This window comes from Lepisma saccharinum, chromosome 20 (genome assembly GCF_977018435.1).
Source record: "Lepisma saccharinum chromosome 20, izLepSacc3.1, whole genome shotgun sequence".
NCBI lineage: Eukaryota > Metazoa > Arthropoda > Insecta > Zygentoma > Lepismatidae > Lepisma > Lepisma saccharinum.
In genome coordinates, this window is record NC_139248.1 from 70,590,432 (window position 1) to 70,608,035 (window position 17,604).

Here is a 17,604-nt window from a genome sequence, read left to right on the forward strand (position 1 = left end):
TGTTCATTTTAGAGTTCAGTGTAATTTCTCTCTAATTTCAGTGCGTGTGTATGTGCGCGCCTTTGTGTGTTAGTTTTCCCTGTAAAATTTCAGTGTGTGTTTGTGTGTGTTTAATAACACTAAAAAGTAGCGTCTATAGAAAGAACCCCCACACTATAGATGAACTGAAAGACAATATACGAACAGAACTTTTTCGTGTCAATCAAAATGTCATCAATAGATGCCGGGAATGTGTGAATGCAGTTGGCCACCACTTTGAACAATTCTTATGGCACACGTTAGTACTCGTTTTCCAATATAAATAAAATTGTCGGCATACTAACTCTGACAGACAGATCAACACATTCTGCAGGTGTAAAATTTTACAACAAACTTCCTTTTTGGCTAAAAATTTCACTCCTTTTAAGAAAAAAATGCAGTTCATCAAGCAATATCTCGCAGAAAGAGCGCAGTATGACATAACTGAATTGCAAAAAAACTACTTATCTCATAGACCTTTGTGTTTATAAATACTATCACATAAATTTAAGGAATGATGACGGTACGCGCCATGCCGTACCGTCTGCAGGCACTTGCTGTCTCAGCCCAAAGCCAAAATGAACGCACTGTACTTTATACAATAATAATATATCCCTAAAACTCGATTTATCTTTATCATGTTACTATTAATCACTGTAGCAAATTTTCTTCCATCTAAAATTTCTTTGGGAATTGAAAAAAAAAACCTCTTGTATTGAAAACAATGTATTTCCCTATTTAGAACAATAGCGGGCGTCCCTGGTGTGTTTCATTATCCACTGAATGTAGACGGAGAGCTTGATGTACACCCCGGGGCTTCTCTCGTCTGCGCAGTCTCTTCCCCAAGAGACGATTCCTGTGAAAACAATCGAAACGTCAGTTTGTTGTACACCTGAGAGTACTGGAAGTTATTATAATATATGTAAAAAAGCAGTGTTCGAATTGAAGAACATCCAGAGGGGAGGGGGGACTTTCCAACTACTGATCAGTGGCGGGACTAGGGGAGCGTGGTGGGGCAGTTGACCTCACACTTTTTGCATTATGGCCTCTTAATGCTAAGCCTCGTTTACAAAGAAAAATTAATCCCTCCCCCTACCCAAGATTTTGGCACCCAATCGCCGCTACTGGTTTCAATGCATGTATAAATGATGTGTTGCAGCCTCATTGCAGTAAATTTGACCCTGTAGGTAGAGTTGAAAATTATTTGAAAAGGGCTTTTTTGAGGGTGGGGGAAACGTTTTTCCTCGGTTTTTGTTAGGCTTCTTTCGACTTTTCTCCTACCTCAAAACTCACAACTGAAACTGCAAGTGAAATACTGTAGGTTAGCCGAAGTTCGCAAAAAGCTAAAATGTTCATTTTTAAAATAACATTTTTTCAGAAAAAAACAACAACTAAAAATCCTGCTTTTTGGCAACTCTGACTTAGAGCAGCCATTCACAGCGATAAATACAATACTCGTACTGTTCATCCTTCGTTCGATTTCGTTATTCTTTAAGAGTCAGGTTCGTTTTACTGAAACCTTTTTTCACACTCAGTCGTTGATATTGGAACGGTCTGTAGCTTGCAGAAAGTTTACTCAGCAAAGCATCTATGGAGCTCGTCTTCAGGTTTTTGCCTTCGTTGCGAACCGAACAGTCCCTTTCTATTTCAACCTTACCACACAACACAGTGATTTCTTTGTCATCATACAACATACATTCTGTTTCATTTTCTGGTCACTTCTCATGGTTCAAGACAGATGCTTCTTCGAATATTCCATAAACTTCAAATCTGAAGAAAATGCTTCCGAAAATGTGATTTTTTTCTCATCGGCTTCAGATGTTTCAGTTAGTGGTACACTCATAAATGCTTCGTTTGGAGAAAACTAAAGTTCTACACCTTAGTGATTTTATTGCCACAACCAGTTCCTGCCGTGCAGTAATTACACGAACACTTCTCTGTAGAAGCAATGAAAACTGTTTGAGGAAATCTAATACAACATTGGAAAGACAAAATTCTACAACAAATAACTAAGTTGGTACCTCCTTTAGCATTCCTTTGCACTTTCCCTTTCTTTTCAACTGGTAGCTGCACTGAGCTCAGGACTCGAAAAGAAATGTACTTATTACCACACAGATTGATGTTAACAAATGTCAAACATTTTGTTCATTTCCATCATTGCTGTTGCCACTGCTTGACCACTCTAAAACAGATCCTTTTGATTTTTTTCTGTTTTGACTGAACATAAAATAAAGTGCATAGTGCAATTACTGTATCTTTTTTTTTTTACAACATCGTGAACAGCAAGCTTGAATTTATGACTCAAACAGTGAATGACTATCATGGCATCCCAAAAAATAATGGAATAGAATACACATTCGGAGGAGGGGAAGGGATTTTCTTTCCCGGGTGGGAATGAAAATATAAATGTAGAGCTGGGGATGATAAAAGTGGAAGGAGGGAAATTTCCTGGCTTCCCCCTCCATTTCGAACACTGTGTAAAGGCATACAGGTAATTTAATTTATAAATATAATCCTATTATATTTGTACATATACGAGGAGGTGCCCGAAAATTAACGCAACCCACACTTTAAACGTACGTAACTTTTGTACAAAAATCCAGAGACGTGACTTTACACTGGGCATTAACTTTGTTTATGTGGATATTTTTAAACAGTAAACAAGAAAATCATGCTCTACGTGAACGTTCAGAACGCGGAAAAAGTTACTAAGGTGTAAAAAAGTTTTTGTACGAAGTGAAATCAAACATGAATAAAAGACAGCTGTGGATTTGCTTGCAAAAATTTTCGATGTGTGACGATGGCCTTTGTAGGTGCCAAAACAATAATATCATTATACCGCGTCAAAAAAAATACCCAAGCAATGTAAAATAAGATGCGTTTAGTTATATCCAGGGAATGGATTTATATACAGGGTTACCTCAAACTCGACGTATTCCTTTGAAGGCATGATAGTACAGCGAATGTGCAACAAATTTAACTCTAAAGCGCTTTATACAAAGTGGGTTCATTTTCGAGATATTCCACATTTATTGATTTTGTTGAAAAACTCCCGATTTCCAGGTTGAAAATTAAAACAAGAAAAAAGTGGTGATCGAATTCAACTTGTTTCCATTTGTATGTCATGCCAACACGTTGACAAAGTTTTATGAACAATTAAAAGCGCCGAACATTTCCAAAGAGCAGGTCTAAACTTACGTTTAAATTTTACGTTTAAATTTTCAATGTAGTTGCTTACCAAAAAACAGCAAATATCTCAAAATATCAATAAGACACTAAGCGTAGAAACTACTAGAAAAACTTCCTTGTTTTATCAGTTGTCCGACGACGTATTATAATGTTAAAACAAATATTTAAATCTGGGAAAAAGTTCAACAACAACGGGACAGGTAGAGCACGACTATGAAGTGGAAATTAAAAGAACAATTGATCAAAAAGTGGAGCTGTCTGGTTCTTGCACCGGGCTCTTCAATTGTGAAAATTGATTGGCAATTTTTATTAAGCAAGCGGTACATCTAGCTAAATACAAAGCATTACGTTTACATGACATTAATCGTAATGCAAGATTCAAATACAAATTTCGCTTTATATTTTTGTTACCAAAAAATTAAATACCAATCTTTCTTCTAAGGACTGAAACGGAAGTAAGCAAGGAAAACTTGTTGACCCTATAGACAATTGACTGAAACTGAGTTCACTATCGCATGAAGTAACGGAAGTATGCTTAAAATAAAAATAACATTTTGTGGACTGACTTACCACGATTCGCAAAGGCAATAACATTGATTTTAACATGACGTAGAGATATGTATTTACATATAAATCAGTTCCCTGTTTATATCCTTATCCAGACAGTCAAAGTTAAAAGTGTTTATCATGAGCTACTACAGAATAATCAACAATTATCCTCACCGAGTTGTTGCATCTTTCGATTGGTGTTGGGAACGTGGGCCATCAGAGGGCCCCCGCTGTCGCCCTGGGAAGGAAATGTATACGTTAGTGGGTAGATTAAAAAAGTCTCCAATAAGAGCTTTCTGTTATAAATCAGGCTGGTTTGATTTTGAAAGATACTGTTCAATAAATTAGGATTGCATAAAATCAGTGTAAGGGATATAAACCGTACGCAAGTGAAACAACTTGTTTTTTTTTTTTTAGTTTAAGTGACCAGTTTGCAGATTGCATAATCTTTACTTTGGAATTTATTCAGCAAAATTGGAGTGTTGCTGATATAATATTGAACCAAGGCAGCCCACAGGATTTTCTCAGGGGGCACCAGCGGTCATAGTGGGTGAAACGTGGGGCGATGCTATCCCCCACAATTTGCATTTTCTCCATGTTGATCCATGCAAGCATCCCCAAACTGTTTTTCCAGATATCTCAGGGGGGAAGTTGCTCCTGAGAGGGCCCTCCTTGCACTTGGTCACAATCAAAGAAAACTGGACATTTTAAAAATATGTATTCATTTTGGGAATATTCGGACAATTTAATGCTCTATGTATTATTTTATTATACAAGGTGGCTCAAAAAGTCACTTAACACCCTCGGTACAAGGCCACTGCAGCGCGCAACATGGAAATGGTGATGACCAATCGTTATCAGGCCAAGGGGGAACCGCATTGACGCCACCCGTGCGGTCAGCGGCCATCTTGAATTCAACTTCAGAATTTTAAATTGGAAGGGGGTGATATGATATATCACATCAGGCTAGAATTTCACGAGAAATGCAATGGTGAAGGTTTTTTCGACATATCTTTAACCATTAAAAAGTTATGACTGAATTATTGTACCAATTTGCTCCTTTTCGAGGTGTTAGAAAAATGCCTTAAAATTTGTTTAGCGCATCGGTAATGTATCGAGATCAAAGTGATGTCTAGGGAGAGAAATTTGCATGCCATTGCACACGATTTTTATCAGATTCATCCACGAAGAGCTGTGCATTATGAATGGTTGTCGCGAACAATTTACAGTGTGATGCTTCTATTGAATTAAAAGTCCTTCACAGTGACAAGGCTAATGTTTATGTTCATAAGGAAGTTCATAAACAGAATATGCTACCCTTGTCATCTGATAACTAACTTTGGACAGAAACTGCTTCACAACGTTCCCATAGTGTTCTGGTGTTCCTCCCTATTGAAAAAAAAACTCTGTAAAAAGTACCTTCTTCCATAAGCAAGGATGAAAAAACCTGTTTATTTAACAAATCTAAGTAGCCCTAAGCATTTAAGATTCCGTTGATGAAAAATTGACTAACCAATCGTGTTCCACACAGCACGCCACACCGTTAACTTACCAGGACTAACCATTCAGCTTTGATCTGTCGAAAATGGGTTATCAGATAAAAAGGATTGAATATTCTGTTTATGAACTTCCTTATGAACATAAACATTAGCCTTGTCACTGTGAAAGACTTTTCATTTAATGGAAGCATCACATTGTAATTGTTCGCGACAACCATTCATAATGCGCAGCTCTTCGTGGATGTATCTGATTAAAATAGTGTGCAATGGCAGGCAAACCTCTCTCCTTAGACATCACTTTCATCTCGATGCATTACCGATTCGCTAAACAAATTTTAAGGCATTTTTCTAACTCCTCGAAAAGGAGTAAATTGGTACAATAATTCAGTCATAACTTTTTAATGGTTAAAGATACGTCGAAAAAACCTTCACCATTGCATTTCTCGTGAAATTCTAGCCTGATGTGATATATCATATCACCCCCTTCTAATTTAAAATTCTGAAGTTGAATTCAAGATGGCCGCTGACCGCACGGGTGGCGTCAATGCGGTTCCCCCTTGGCCTGATAACGATTGGTCATCACCATTTCCATGTTGCGCGCTGCAGTGGCCTTGTACCGAGGGTGTTAAGTGACTTTTTGAGCCACCCTGTATATTAAATGAGTCACATGAGTGGAAGTGGTAAAATTAATGATTAAAAATAGATTGTTTAATGTCTAATAAAAATATTTTCTTCAAGCTATCGACGAAATTAGCAAGTGTGCCAAGATGTTGTAATTGATTGAAATTAAAATTGTGGGTGCGTCAGCACTTAGGCTATTTACACCACGTGTGTCTGAGGACTAAAATCTCCTTACCCAGGTTAAAAACTGAGGCTGTAAAGGAGCACTCGGCACATATAAGGACGACACACAACCCTACAGAGAATTATACTGTTGCAGATTCAGACGCCAGAGCCTCGTTCGTCTGCAAGACTTGAGCTATCGTGGTGTACTGCCTGGAGCGAGGTTGACATTTGGGTGCCTCTTGCAAGGCTCACCCCTTACGCTAAAGTACCAACATGTATTTTTCGTTTAACCTTTTCTTGCCTAAAACCCTGCCGAGTGTATGGTTACTTACGTGGCAGGAATCCACTCCTTTTCTCATGGCGCAGAAGTTGTCGTTGAGAAGTTCGTCCGCCGTGTAGTCTGACTCCTTGAGGCACTCTTTCCTGGATATCGTGTCCACTTCTGCTTCCAGCAGGACGGCGGACACCGTCTCCTCCTCTTCCGAAGTCCAGCCCCACCCGGCAATCATCGCCACCCGCCCAGAGGGATCGGAACCTAGGAAGAGGCATATCTAATTATTCGCGATTCTAATTATTCGATATGCCATCTGGTAAGATTTGCGGGAACTACTGTTTGTATGATATTGTCTTGGTTGAAGGTGCGAGAGAGTAGGGTCTGCTGTTCATTTTTTGGCTGTGAATTGTTTTATGAGTCAGAACATGTAAAACGTTTCCGTGTGTTTTCCACCCAAAGGAATCAAGAAAGTGGAATTTGTAAATAAAACAGGGAAAGCAGAATCGACTGAAAGAAGACTGGCATGTGAAATAATACTAAAATGTGGCAAGAAAATTACGAAGAATGCACGAGTCTGCTCACTTCATTTTTTGATAGAAGATTTACCAGGGAAGTAAAGTTTAAAATTGTACTTATTACATAAAACATGTTTTTTTTCTTTGGAAAAGTCACGAAGCGTCATGCCGAATGCATCCAGATAAAGAATGAAACTTGAAGCAAATGCAAGTTGATTAACTACGAAGATGAAAATAGTTTGAGAATGAATTATTAATAAAAATAAAATGGAAGATCTTCAAAGCAAGACCAATATTGTATTTGTAAAATTACCCAATACTAAGAAAAAGTTTTTTATTTATAGAATTTCAAAGAGAGCGATCGTTTGTTGTAAACTCGAAAAAAGAGGGACTTTTTTGTTCCCACGACAATGAAAAATAGAAGGCATACTCGAGAAAAAAATGGTTAGCATAGATTAACGCAGAATTGAATAAGCTAAATTTTGATGTAACGCGTTTTTACGTACATATTTAAATAGAGTCCAAACTCGAGTATCCATAATTAGTAATCCGACAGTAAGCCTGGTTTTAAGAACTCTACGAGGAGCAAAAAGAAATATCTAAGAAATTTTTACTTTGTCTATTTTATAATTTTAGTCACTGATACCCGCTCAGAAAGAAGTTAAGGCCTTACCTATGGGAGGGAGGCAGATGGGCTTGATGTTCCTGTTGAATTGGATGGTTCCTTTGAGCTTGATGAGCGCTATGTCGTGGAAGTCGTGGTCGTCGTCGTTCTGAAAGTTCTCGTGAATGATGAACTTCTCTGGCTTCACCACGGGAGTCGTTTTGTTCGTCGTCTTATATCGAAGGTCGTGTGCGCCGAGCACTATGTCGATGGCCTTCAGATCAAATCTGATAATGGAGTTTAAAAATTCGCCATTACAAAGACACTTATCAATCAAAATATTAAAACTTAACTAACTAACTAAAGCCTGCTTTAGACGAAAGCATTTCCTTTAACAGTTTTGCTAGCATAAATGCTATGTAAAATGCTTCCAAAAATCTCATAGCAGACAGTACTTTACACGGAAGCATTTCATGTAAAATTTCGGTTAGCTTTTGCGATTACAATGTGTAACATATACAGCATGAAAGGCACACCGAGTTACACCATCTATGGCAAGTGCACGGTGTTTACAATTGAAACAACTAAAATATTCTTCCATACTTGTACAGTAAACGTTGTAAAGCATGTATTTAAGCGGCGCCATTGTTTTATACCTAGTAACGTTTTCCTTTCGGTTGAATAGTTATTGGCTTTTTAAAATGTGAAGTGATATATTGTTTACATCTCACGCGGCCGCCATTACATCTGCACTCGTGACCTAGAGGTCGTTTCTGATTGGTTATGCTACGAGAAATTCTACGGAAATAAGACGGGTTCTATCCTTGAGAAATGCCATGAAATATGCCATGCCATCTGAAAAGCCATAAGATTTTTCACATTACATGGTAGCATTTTGGTGATGGCACAAATGTTAAGAAAAATGCTAAGAAAATGCTTTCGTCTAAAGCGGGCCTTACTCTCTAGCCTTCTCAAACTTGAAGGTTTGTGGTTGCAGCAACACAAGCCTTCCATCTGTCCCAATCCTGGGCAAGATCAATCCATTCTTACCGATTTCCATTAGGTCCATCTCAACGTTATCCCTCCATCGTTGTCTTGGCCTTCCTACAGGTCTCTTACCATCAGGTTTCCCAACAGCAATCCTGTAAACTCTTCTTTCCTCTCTCACATGGCCTGCCCACCTAAGTCTTCCTGATTTCATTATTCTAAAAATATCTGGACAAGAATACGGATTGTGCAGTTTTACCTGCCTGAATATTAAAATTAGTAAATAAAAATGAATAAATGAAGTGTTGGTCCATTTTTGTGAAAGAGGAGAGGCTACTTAAGCTCTGTGATTCCACATCCAAAGCAGTAAAGTGCGATTTCATGCACTTTAAATTTTATGTTATGAAAAGTACAAATTAATTTTCTTTTTTGACAATGGTGAAATTTGGTTCGTTTCTTGTTATCTTAACTCTAGCTGGACAGCATGAGAAGTCATTCTCCTCTTACCAGAAAATTCTTTGAGCAGGGAACATGTAAATAATTGTTGCATGTTATTCCATGTATGTATTGTCGCATAATGCATCCACCCCACGAACTTTCCCTCAGAGTGCCTACACATAAACATGCAGCGGGGAACTTTCCACACTGCAACTTCCAGACTCTCACCCATACAACGTTCATTATTCCACAGGCTTACTGATCAGTTTAACAACATTTAAAACCAAATATATATTTTCGGTTCATATTTATCGTTTATCATCAACATAGAAAAAATTGTACATAAGTAATGCTTTTGTGAAACTGATCTGCTCATCTTGGTACTGTTTTGGCTTGTTTATTTTTGTTATTTTATCCTATCTTAGTCTACTGTTTATTGTTGTTTCTTTCCGATTTAAAAGGGTTTCTGCTGTACTGCAAATTTCAATATATAAATAAATAAATTTACATAATTGTTTGAGATCATGTTTTCAAAGTGCCACTTTAGTTCCAACATGATACCTTGCAATTTCTCAAGTATTGGGTGCGGCAACTGAACGTGAATGTTTTTAATTACAAATAAAGACAAAACCCTTTCATGCAATCCAGTCAATTTAATACATGTTGTACTACATCTCGAAGCACTTTAGGAAAATAGCATGAGTTTTATTTTTATTTTTATTTTATTTATTAAACACTACAGGCAAATGCCCAGTTACAGTGTTTTGAGGTTAACTGAGTTCAGTTTACATACATATTGATAAGACAAGTAATTAAGAATTGGAAAGAGAAAACAAAGACAATGGGAAAAGAACTACGTATAAGACGGAACAGAATAATCACTACATAACAACAATATATAATACAAGGGTGATATATCATCAAGTATACAACATATTTGGTTACAATGCTATTATATACAGGGTTCACATAATAAGTTTGCTTTTAGGTCTAAATAGATCAATGTCAGGGGTATTATTAGAGACTATATTGTACAACGCGCACATCCTCCTCATGGGATCCGTTTCAGCCATCCTGGTTCTACCGCGTGAAATTTTAAAGAGGTCATTTCTGGGTCTTAATTTTGAGTATGGAACGTAAAAGTTTTTTTTTGCGAGAAGTGCGGAGAAGTCTATTTTTCCATTGACAAGTTTCGAAAGGAATGTTAACTGGTGCATCTGTCTTCTATTTTCAAGGGACGGGACACTCAGCATGTTGCATAAGATGTCACCCGAAGTGAATTTTGGATAAATGCCATCTAATTTATATACTAAATACCTTAAGAATTTATTTTGGAGTTTCTCTATTTTTTCAATTTCCTTCATAAATAATGGGTCCCAAACGACTGAGGCATATTCAAGTTTTGATCTGACAAATGTATAGTAAAGTAGCAAAAAGGTTTCTTTTTTCTTAAACTGGCTACCCATTCTCATCACAAATCCTAGGTTCCTGTGCGCTTCACTGAGGATGCGCGCAGTGTGTGTCTGGAAATTTAAAACTTTGTCAAATGTGACTCCAAGATCAACAGTATTCTCTCTTAGGATTTCTACGTCGGAAATGTTATAGGAGTATTGGATGGGATGTTTGTTACGTGTGAATGACACTACTTTGCATTTCTTGAGATTGAGATTAACCTTGTTGTTCTTGCACCAATCAAGTACTTCGTTAAGCTCGTCTTGTAATTTCGTGCAGTCGTGATCGCTTTTAATTTGTTTGAAAATTTTGACATCGTCAGCAAAGATTAATTTTTCGGAGTTTTTTAGTGAGTCTGGTAAATCGTTAATGAAAATCAAGTACAGCAGGGGGCCTAGGTTCGAACCTTGGGGGACACCGGAGCTGGCTACGTAATAGGAGGATCTTAGTCCTTGGTGCATGACATATTGTCGTCTGTTCTGTAAATATGAAGCAAGTAGTTTTATAAGTTGCGGGGAGAGGCAGATGTAAGCTAGTTTCTGAATTAAAGTATCGTGGTGTACCGTGTCGAAGGCCTTTGATAAGTCCGTGTATATTACATCGACTTGTCCTTTATCGTCAATAGTTGACGCAACGTAGTTTGTCAATTCGACGAGATTAGTCACAGTTGAACGGTTTTGTACAAATCCATGCTGGTGTGGAGAAAGGATAGGTTTGACATGCGAGTAAATATGATTATAAATTATTTGCTCAAAGAGTTTAGCTGGAGCTGACAGTTTCGCGATTGGTCTGTAGTTACTTATGTCTGTCTTACCTGCTGCTTTCGGGATTGGACAAATCTCCGTCGTTTTCCAACTTGCGGGGAATTTTCCTGTTTTCAAGATTAAATTAAAGAGGGCATGGAGAGGGAACTTGAGCGCCTCTGAGCAACCTTTAATAACGTAGGGGGGGATTAGGTCCGGTCCAGCTGCTCTTTTTGGTTTGAGTTTCTTGATGGCTTTTTCGATTTCTTTTAGGGAGATTTCCGGGATGCTTAAGAGACTAAGTTGGGATTTCGGGAGCGCGTTCGTAAGAGGACGGTTCCGCGGAAAAGACAGATTCAAAATATGGAGCATAAACATTCTGTGAGGTGGCCACCGTTATTGCGAACACATTCGTGTAGACGTTCTCTGAAGCTTTGCATAACTTCGTGAAAATGTAAATCATCGTTCAATATTCGGCAAACACTGCGGTCTGACAACCCCAGACTAATGGCGTGTTTTCGCGCTGATCGGCGAGGACTTCTCAAAGCAGAGGCCCGATGTTCTCGGGAGTGCGAACCTTACGGTGTCCACGTTTCTTTGCTGATGCCGTCTCCTTGAAGTTCCTTAACCACAGTTAAATGGTATTCTGACTGGGAACATGCAGATTCCGGTGAATGTTACGGTGCGGACCGAAGGCAAGCTGCTTTGCCACCACACGTTCATTATGAAAAATGTCTCAACAGCAAAAATTATTTGTTGCTTGCGCCGACCACTGCTCCATGCTGACTGACATGCTTTGAGATAAGGAACAGCCGAATGTCATTAATTTGCGCACCTTCCGTTCAGCGTTGATTTAAGAACCGTCGGATTCAGTTGCCACACCTCACAGGTGTGCTTTTCGAAAAATGAACTGTCCTTGTCAACAACGTGCTTGAAACTATCGTCTTGTGACAAAAATGAACCTCGAAAGGTTCGGGGATCAGACCTGGAGCCTTTTAGATTAAATATATTATTCTATTGGGGGTTAGCGGTAGCTCGTAAGCTCTCGCTTGGCTGCATCTGCATACTGCAGGAGGTACCAGAATAAACTTAAATATATAAAACCCTTTATAAAATGGCAACTCTCATGATTCGGGTTACTATGACCTTAAGTCTGCATTGGCAAAGGATGGCATTAGAAAAGCATATTACCTGTCTCTCTTTAGAATCGTGGACCGAAGAGTTTCTATAGTAACTGTCACTTGATTGCTGAAGTTCGCCTCTCAAATTCTCACTCAGCTTCGCTGCACTCCACTTCCAAACAAGTTTCTGAAAGTCCGCATCCAGCCTCAATCTCCTTCAAAATCAAACTCACTCTCCTCTCTCCAATACTCAAAACTCCCTTCTTCTTACTCCTGAAACACTCTCCTGTTCTCTTCAAACCCCCAAGACCAACTCCTCGTCTCTCTCCCGAGCCAGATCCAACTTGCCTTCCTCCTCATCAAAACTCCTCCCCTTTTTCTCTCTCATCAATTTTCCTTTGCAAATATTGGCGAATGCTTTTCGCTGAGCTGGTGCTGAAGTTAACACTTTCCTATACTTCCTGTCAGGCTGCTTAGCTAAACGTAACTCGAAAATGAAAATGAGGGATACGTAACGCTATGCTATTTTCCTAAAATACTTTGAGATAAAGCACAACATTATCAAATTGACTTCGTTCCATGAAAGAGTTTTGTTTTTATTTGTAATTAAAAACCGCCATGTTCAGTTGCAGCACTCTGCACTTTTCAATTCTATTGACAACAATTGAACGTTGGTTGGAAGAGCGTTTGTTATTTGAATGCTACCCTTGTCGTGATTAGGCGCTTAAATCCTCTCACAAGAATCTTTATAAATTATTCCGTTATATTATAAATTGTATTCGTTTAGTTCAAACAATTCAAAAAACTGTAAAAACTATCGAGTTTACTTGGATTAAAGCACATAGTAATATTACAGGCAATTCCCATGTTGATGAGTGTGCAAAGAAAGCAGCGTGTCTTCCAAATATTACGGACTTATCATTATTCTACACTGATCTTCTCCCTAGCGTAAAGAAGAAAATTTTGAATGGATGGTTTGATTGGCGTCGAAATGAAGTTGGAACAGTTGGAGAATTATATAGATCAATTTTACTGAATTCAAGCGACACAAACCAAGAGATAATCAGTGGTACAAGAAATGCAATAGTTTTAATTAATAGGCTGAGATCGGGTCATTTGTGTACTAGGCAACATTGATTCGGAATTGGAGAAACGAAAAATAACAGATCTGATAGTGGTTGGGAAAGTGCAGACGTGCAACATATAATACTGCAATACTCAAAATATAATGGAGAGAGAGAAATATCTTACATGAAACTTTATACAATTTAAAGTTTCAGTTTCCAATAAATTTGACAAGTTTTGTTGTCAATCTGGATGTTCGGATGAGTTATAATTTGTTAACATTTTAAAGGGGAGAGATTTTCTTTGTGAATCCAATGTCTGTAAAATAGGGGGAGACGGATATTTGTAATGTAAAGCAATTATGTATGTTTTAATGCATATCATAATGAAGAAAAAATGACTTAAAAGCTGTTAGGTTCAAAAGAAAAGAATGAATAGTCAGCTTCTGTTCGTAGGTGTAAACTTAGCAAGCAATCTTGAGTGTCAATTTCAGCGAAAGCAAGAATTCCACAAGTACTTACGTGGAAAGACAGTGGCCAGCTGTGAGGATGTATCTGTCGTTGATGACGGAACCGGATCCGTGGATTTGTCTGTTTAAGCGGATAAGCGCCATCCACGGGTAGATGTTCACCTTCGCCGGTCTCCCTCCGACGATCCTGCGTCGTTCTTTGCTGACGCCACATTCTGCTCGGAAGAAATCAACTTTATGTGTATGAATAAAGGAATCGATTGAATGGGAGATGGTATAAACAATGATAGGGGAGACCAAATCAATATGATCTCTTTACTAAGTATATTAAAGGGACATTCCACGAAAAGTGTTCCTACTCCATGTTAATAACAAAATAAATCAACATGGAAATTGTTATTTTTATTTACATTAAGGTTTAGATATTTGTGAATGCACATAATTTGCACATTTCACCAATAAAAGTTACTTCCATCTGCAACCTATGTCACGTATACAAACTGTTACGTACACAAACTGCATTGTTGTTGTTTGAGGTAGAGGATCATAGATGGCAGCATGCAAAAAGAACGACGCTTATATTTGATGATGCATAAAGCAGTTTAGAAAGTGGGCTAGAGATGGCAGCACTCAAGAAAACGGCTACCATTGTAAAAAGGAAAAAGGGAAAGCGCTGATGTGGTGAAATAATGATTGTAGATATTAATACTAATTATAATGAAAGAAATAAATGAACGTGGCACAATAACAGGATATAAATAAGGTGGAAAAGGTAATTAATATTCTTTAATAGCATAAGTGATCATTATATAAAAGTAAAGAAGTCGAATTGTAATTACGATTTTGAGTCTATTACGGTTCCCACGAACTGAGAGTTTCGTGCGGTTTTTGGGTTGTTTTCTCAGGTGTACTGCCATTTCAAGGCAGGCACCCAAGCACTTTTGGTAGGCCCATCTATTGCAGCTAAGGTGGCGATCTTTAACTAACCCCTTTTCTCTTTGTCTATCTGGGAGATAGATTTTCTTAATATTTCCGTCAATTTGTATAAGGTGATGCCAAAGAAACGAGGAAAGCGAGGAGGCAGGAAAACTAGAGAATCTATTCTGGCAAGACGAAAAAGGGAAGGAGGAGAAATCATACAACCTCCAATCATCAACTATGATAAACTGGGTCTATTGCACGACGTTTCCAAACAAGAATGTGTATATTAGCTGCAGAACCTAGATATACATACCGTTTCAGGAAGTATATACAAAGATGGAAAGGGAAGCGTATCTAATGTTCCACGTATAAGTAAAAATCAATCCAGGCAGGATCTAAAAGGCTCATTAGCAAGACCAATGAACGAACCAAAAGATGTAATTAAAGAATAAGGAAAGGATGATGTTACATAGATGAAGAAACTTAAGTAGCATCAGGAATTTGTAAATAAGGATGTAAATGTACAGTATGTAATTATAAGAAGAAGATGCCTTAGAAATTATAAGAAGAAGATGCCTTAGTAATTATAAGAAGAAGATGCTTTAGTAATTACAAGAAGAAGAAGTCTTAGTAATTATAAGAAGAAGATGCTTTAGTAATTATAAGAAGAACAAGCCTTAGTAATTATAAGAAGAAGATGTTTTAGTAATTATAAGAAGAAGAAGCCTTAGTAATTACAAGAAGAAGAAGCTCAAAGAAGAAGATTGGCTGCAATTATTAAGAAATAAAAATAGAAGAAAAAATATTGTATGAAAAGATTTCCAAAGTTATCTAGTATTTGTATATGTTAATCAAGAATATATTACGAATTGTACCCTCCGTAGTGGGTTAAATTTAGTTTCTTTCCATATATTCGTAGTGTCAGTCACCCTGATCTGTACCCAGAGGTATCTTATTGTTTCTACCCTGTGCTAAGCTGGCAGATGCTCACGTGAGAGGACGTGGCACTTATATGCTTCACAGACAAATGAAGTCAAAATTTGCTACATTTTTAAAACGTCACACACGTAACGCACTTTTGTTAATGATTTTCTTGCATTCAGCCTATGCCATCATACTCAAAAGTTTATTATTAATATTTTAATCTAATCTCTTGTCTAGAACCTTTAATTTTGTGTAATTTCCACGTAACGCTGGAATGCCCTTAAACCATATTGTGCATAAAGATCACAACAGAAGATTTTTGTGCACATCTTAGTTATTAATATTATCAAGACAATTATCTCATAATGTTGTTGAACAGTACAACATCTAGTATTTGCACATGTAATGATGTGAAAATCACTCTATTATTGTTATTTTTTCCTATTTTTTGGATGCGCCCTACAATAACAGAAATAATTTGAAAATAATCATATGCAAAATTTTTACATTTTTTTTTTGTTGTCAGCACTTACCGCATTTCAATAACGTGGAACTAGGAGCATATACCTGAAAAATAAATAAAGAATGTCAAAGTCTGTTTTTAAATCTTCATTTTGTTTAAGTAGGATAATTCGATTAAAATAAAATAGGTTAGACTTAATTAAAAAAATATATAAAAGAAGAATCGCCCTGCGCAACCTATAAATATTATTTATGAATCTAAAGAGTAAGCCTTAAAAATAACATTTTGTTAAAAATTTTGAAGACCACTTTAATACATACAAATGTGTATCCATTTTTACTTCAACCATCTTTAAATGTAACCTACAGCTTAACCAAGACAAGAAGAATCTCAGCAAACTCGCAAACTAAAGTGAACAGTCATTTGCTTTCTCCTCTCGGTTCCCCTTCACTGAATAAATGCGCACTGTGCTAATTAAGCTTTTTACTTTGGGGGGGGGGCACTCAGTGGCGTATTTATGATTTCATTTCGGGAGGTATGTTTCTCAGGTATGCAAATTTGTTTATGTTACCAGTCAGTAAATTAAACTATACACCCTGTTAAAAATGTAAACATAAACATTGGTGAGGTCTTGCCCGGTTCCCCAGGTACTTCCGGTTTAGGTCAGTTCCCATTGTTTCCATACAGAAACAGCGGCATACCAAGTAAGATATGAGCGCTTGTTTTCGTCAGTTGCGCGACGATAATCAAGAAAGGCATTTGCTAAAGTTTTTACCATGAAGGAGTGGGCTTGTTGAATAATTTGGATGATGAACTGCAGCGCAGATTATTAAAAAAATAATGTGTCTTTGTGGCCGCCAGTTGTATAATACCACGGGCAGCACACGCACAACGAACTCAAAACGTACAGAAGTTTAGATATATTCAATTATTTTTTAAATTGAAAAGTGAGGGAAATATAATGCTATAAAACTGGTGATATTGTTATGATGTATGCTGAAGTGAATCTTTACCAATAAATCTGCAAAAGTAACGAGTAATGCAAATACTAGTAAGTATATCTGACATCAACTTCGCCTTGGCGGCTGAGGGATTTATGGAAAAGCTATGATAAGACATGCAACTTTTATTTGCAGGAATGTAATTCAAACAGTAAGGGAGAATTTACACAGAAGCGACATGCGACACATGTCGCTTGGGAACGAGCCAATCAGCAGCAACGTTTCAATTCATAGCTACATGGCCGGTCGCAGAAGTATGCGGATTTCATGGGGATTTCACACCGAAGAGACAAGCGACACAGGAGCATTAAAGCAAACCATTCACCACGCATGCGCAAACAACAGACCGAGGCGAGAAAAATGCACGGTACTGATAAAACAGCCCACCGAGCGACACGTAAGCTACAAGCGAGACGTGGAACTTGTCGTGTCATTTCGGTTCGGCAGGTTTTGTTTATTTCTGAAGGTTAGTCTCCAAAAGGCACGTGCAGCTTGTCGCTTCAGTCTGAAAGCTTCTTTTCGAACCGAATCGACACTACAAAAGGCACGTGTCGCTTGGACCGGGCCGTTTTCTCAATACCATACA

At 37.7% G+C, this 17,604-nt stretch overlaps 1 protein-coding gene and 1 long non-coding RNA gene across 2 annotated transcripts in view; one reads left to right on the plus strand and one right to left on the minus strand.

Moving 5' to 3' along the window:
* The window catches only part of LOC146003333 (uncharacterized), a 399,672-nt gene that overhangs the window by 94,644 nt on the left and 287,424 nt on the right, over positions 1 to 17,604 (plus strand). The window lies entirely within an intron of this gene.
* Positions 1 to 17,604, minus strand: part of LOC146003765 (transmembrane protease serine 9-like) — a 50,896-nt gene that overhangs the window by 30,559 nt on the left and 2,733 nt on the right. Inside the window, exons 2-7 of the mRNA XM_083142176.1 lie at positions 16,088 to 16,121; positions 13,762 to 13,924; positions 7,504 to 7,721; positions 6,374 to 6,576; positions 3,931 to 3,994; positions 756 to 874 (exon numbers count right to left, since the gene is read on the minus strand). Coding sequence (XP_082998302.1) covers positions 756 to 874; positions 3,931 to 3,994; positions 6,374 to 6,576; positions 7,504 to 7,721; positions 13,762 to 13,924; positions 16,088 to 16,121 — 801 coding nt within the window. The remainder of the gene's footprint in view (positions 1 to 755; positions 875 to 3,930; positions 3,995 to 6,373; positions 6,577 to 7,503; positions 7,722 to 13,761; positions 13,925 to 16,087; positions 16,122 to 17,604) is intronic.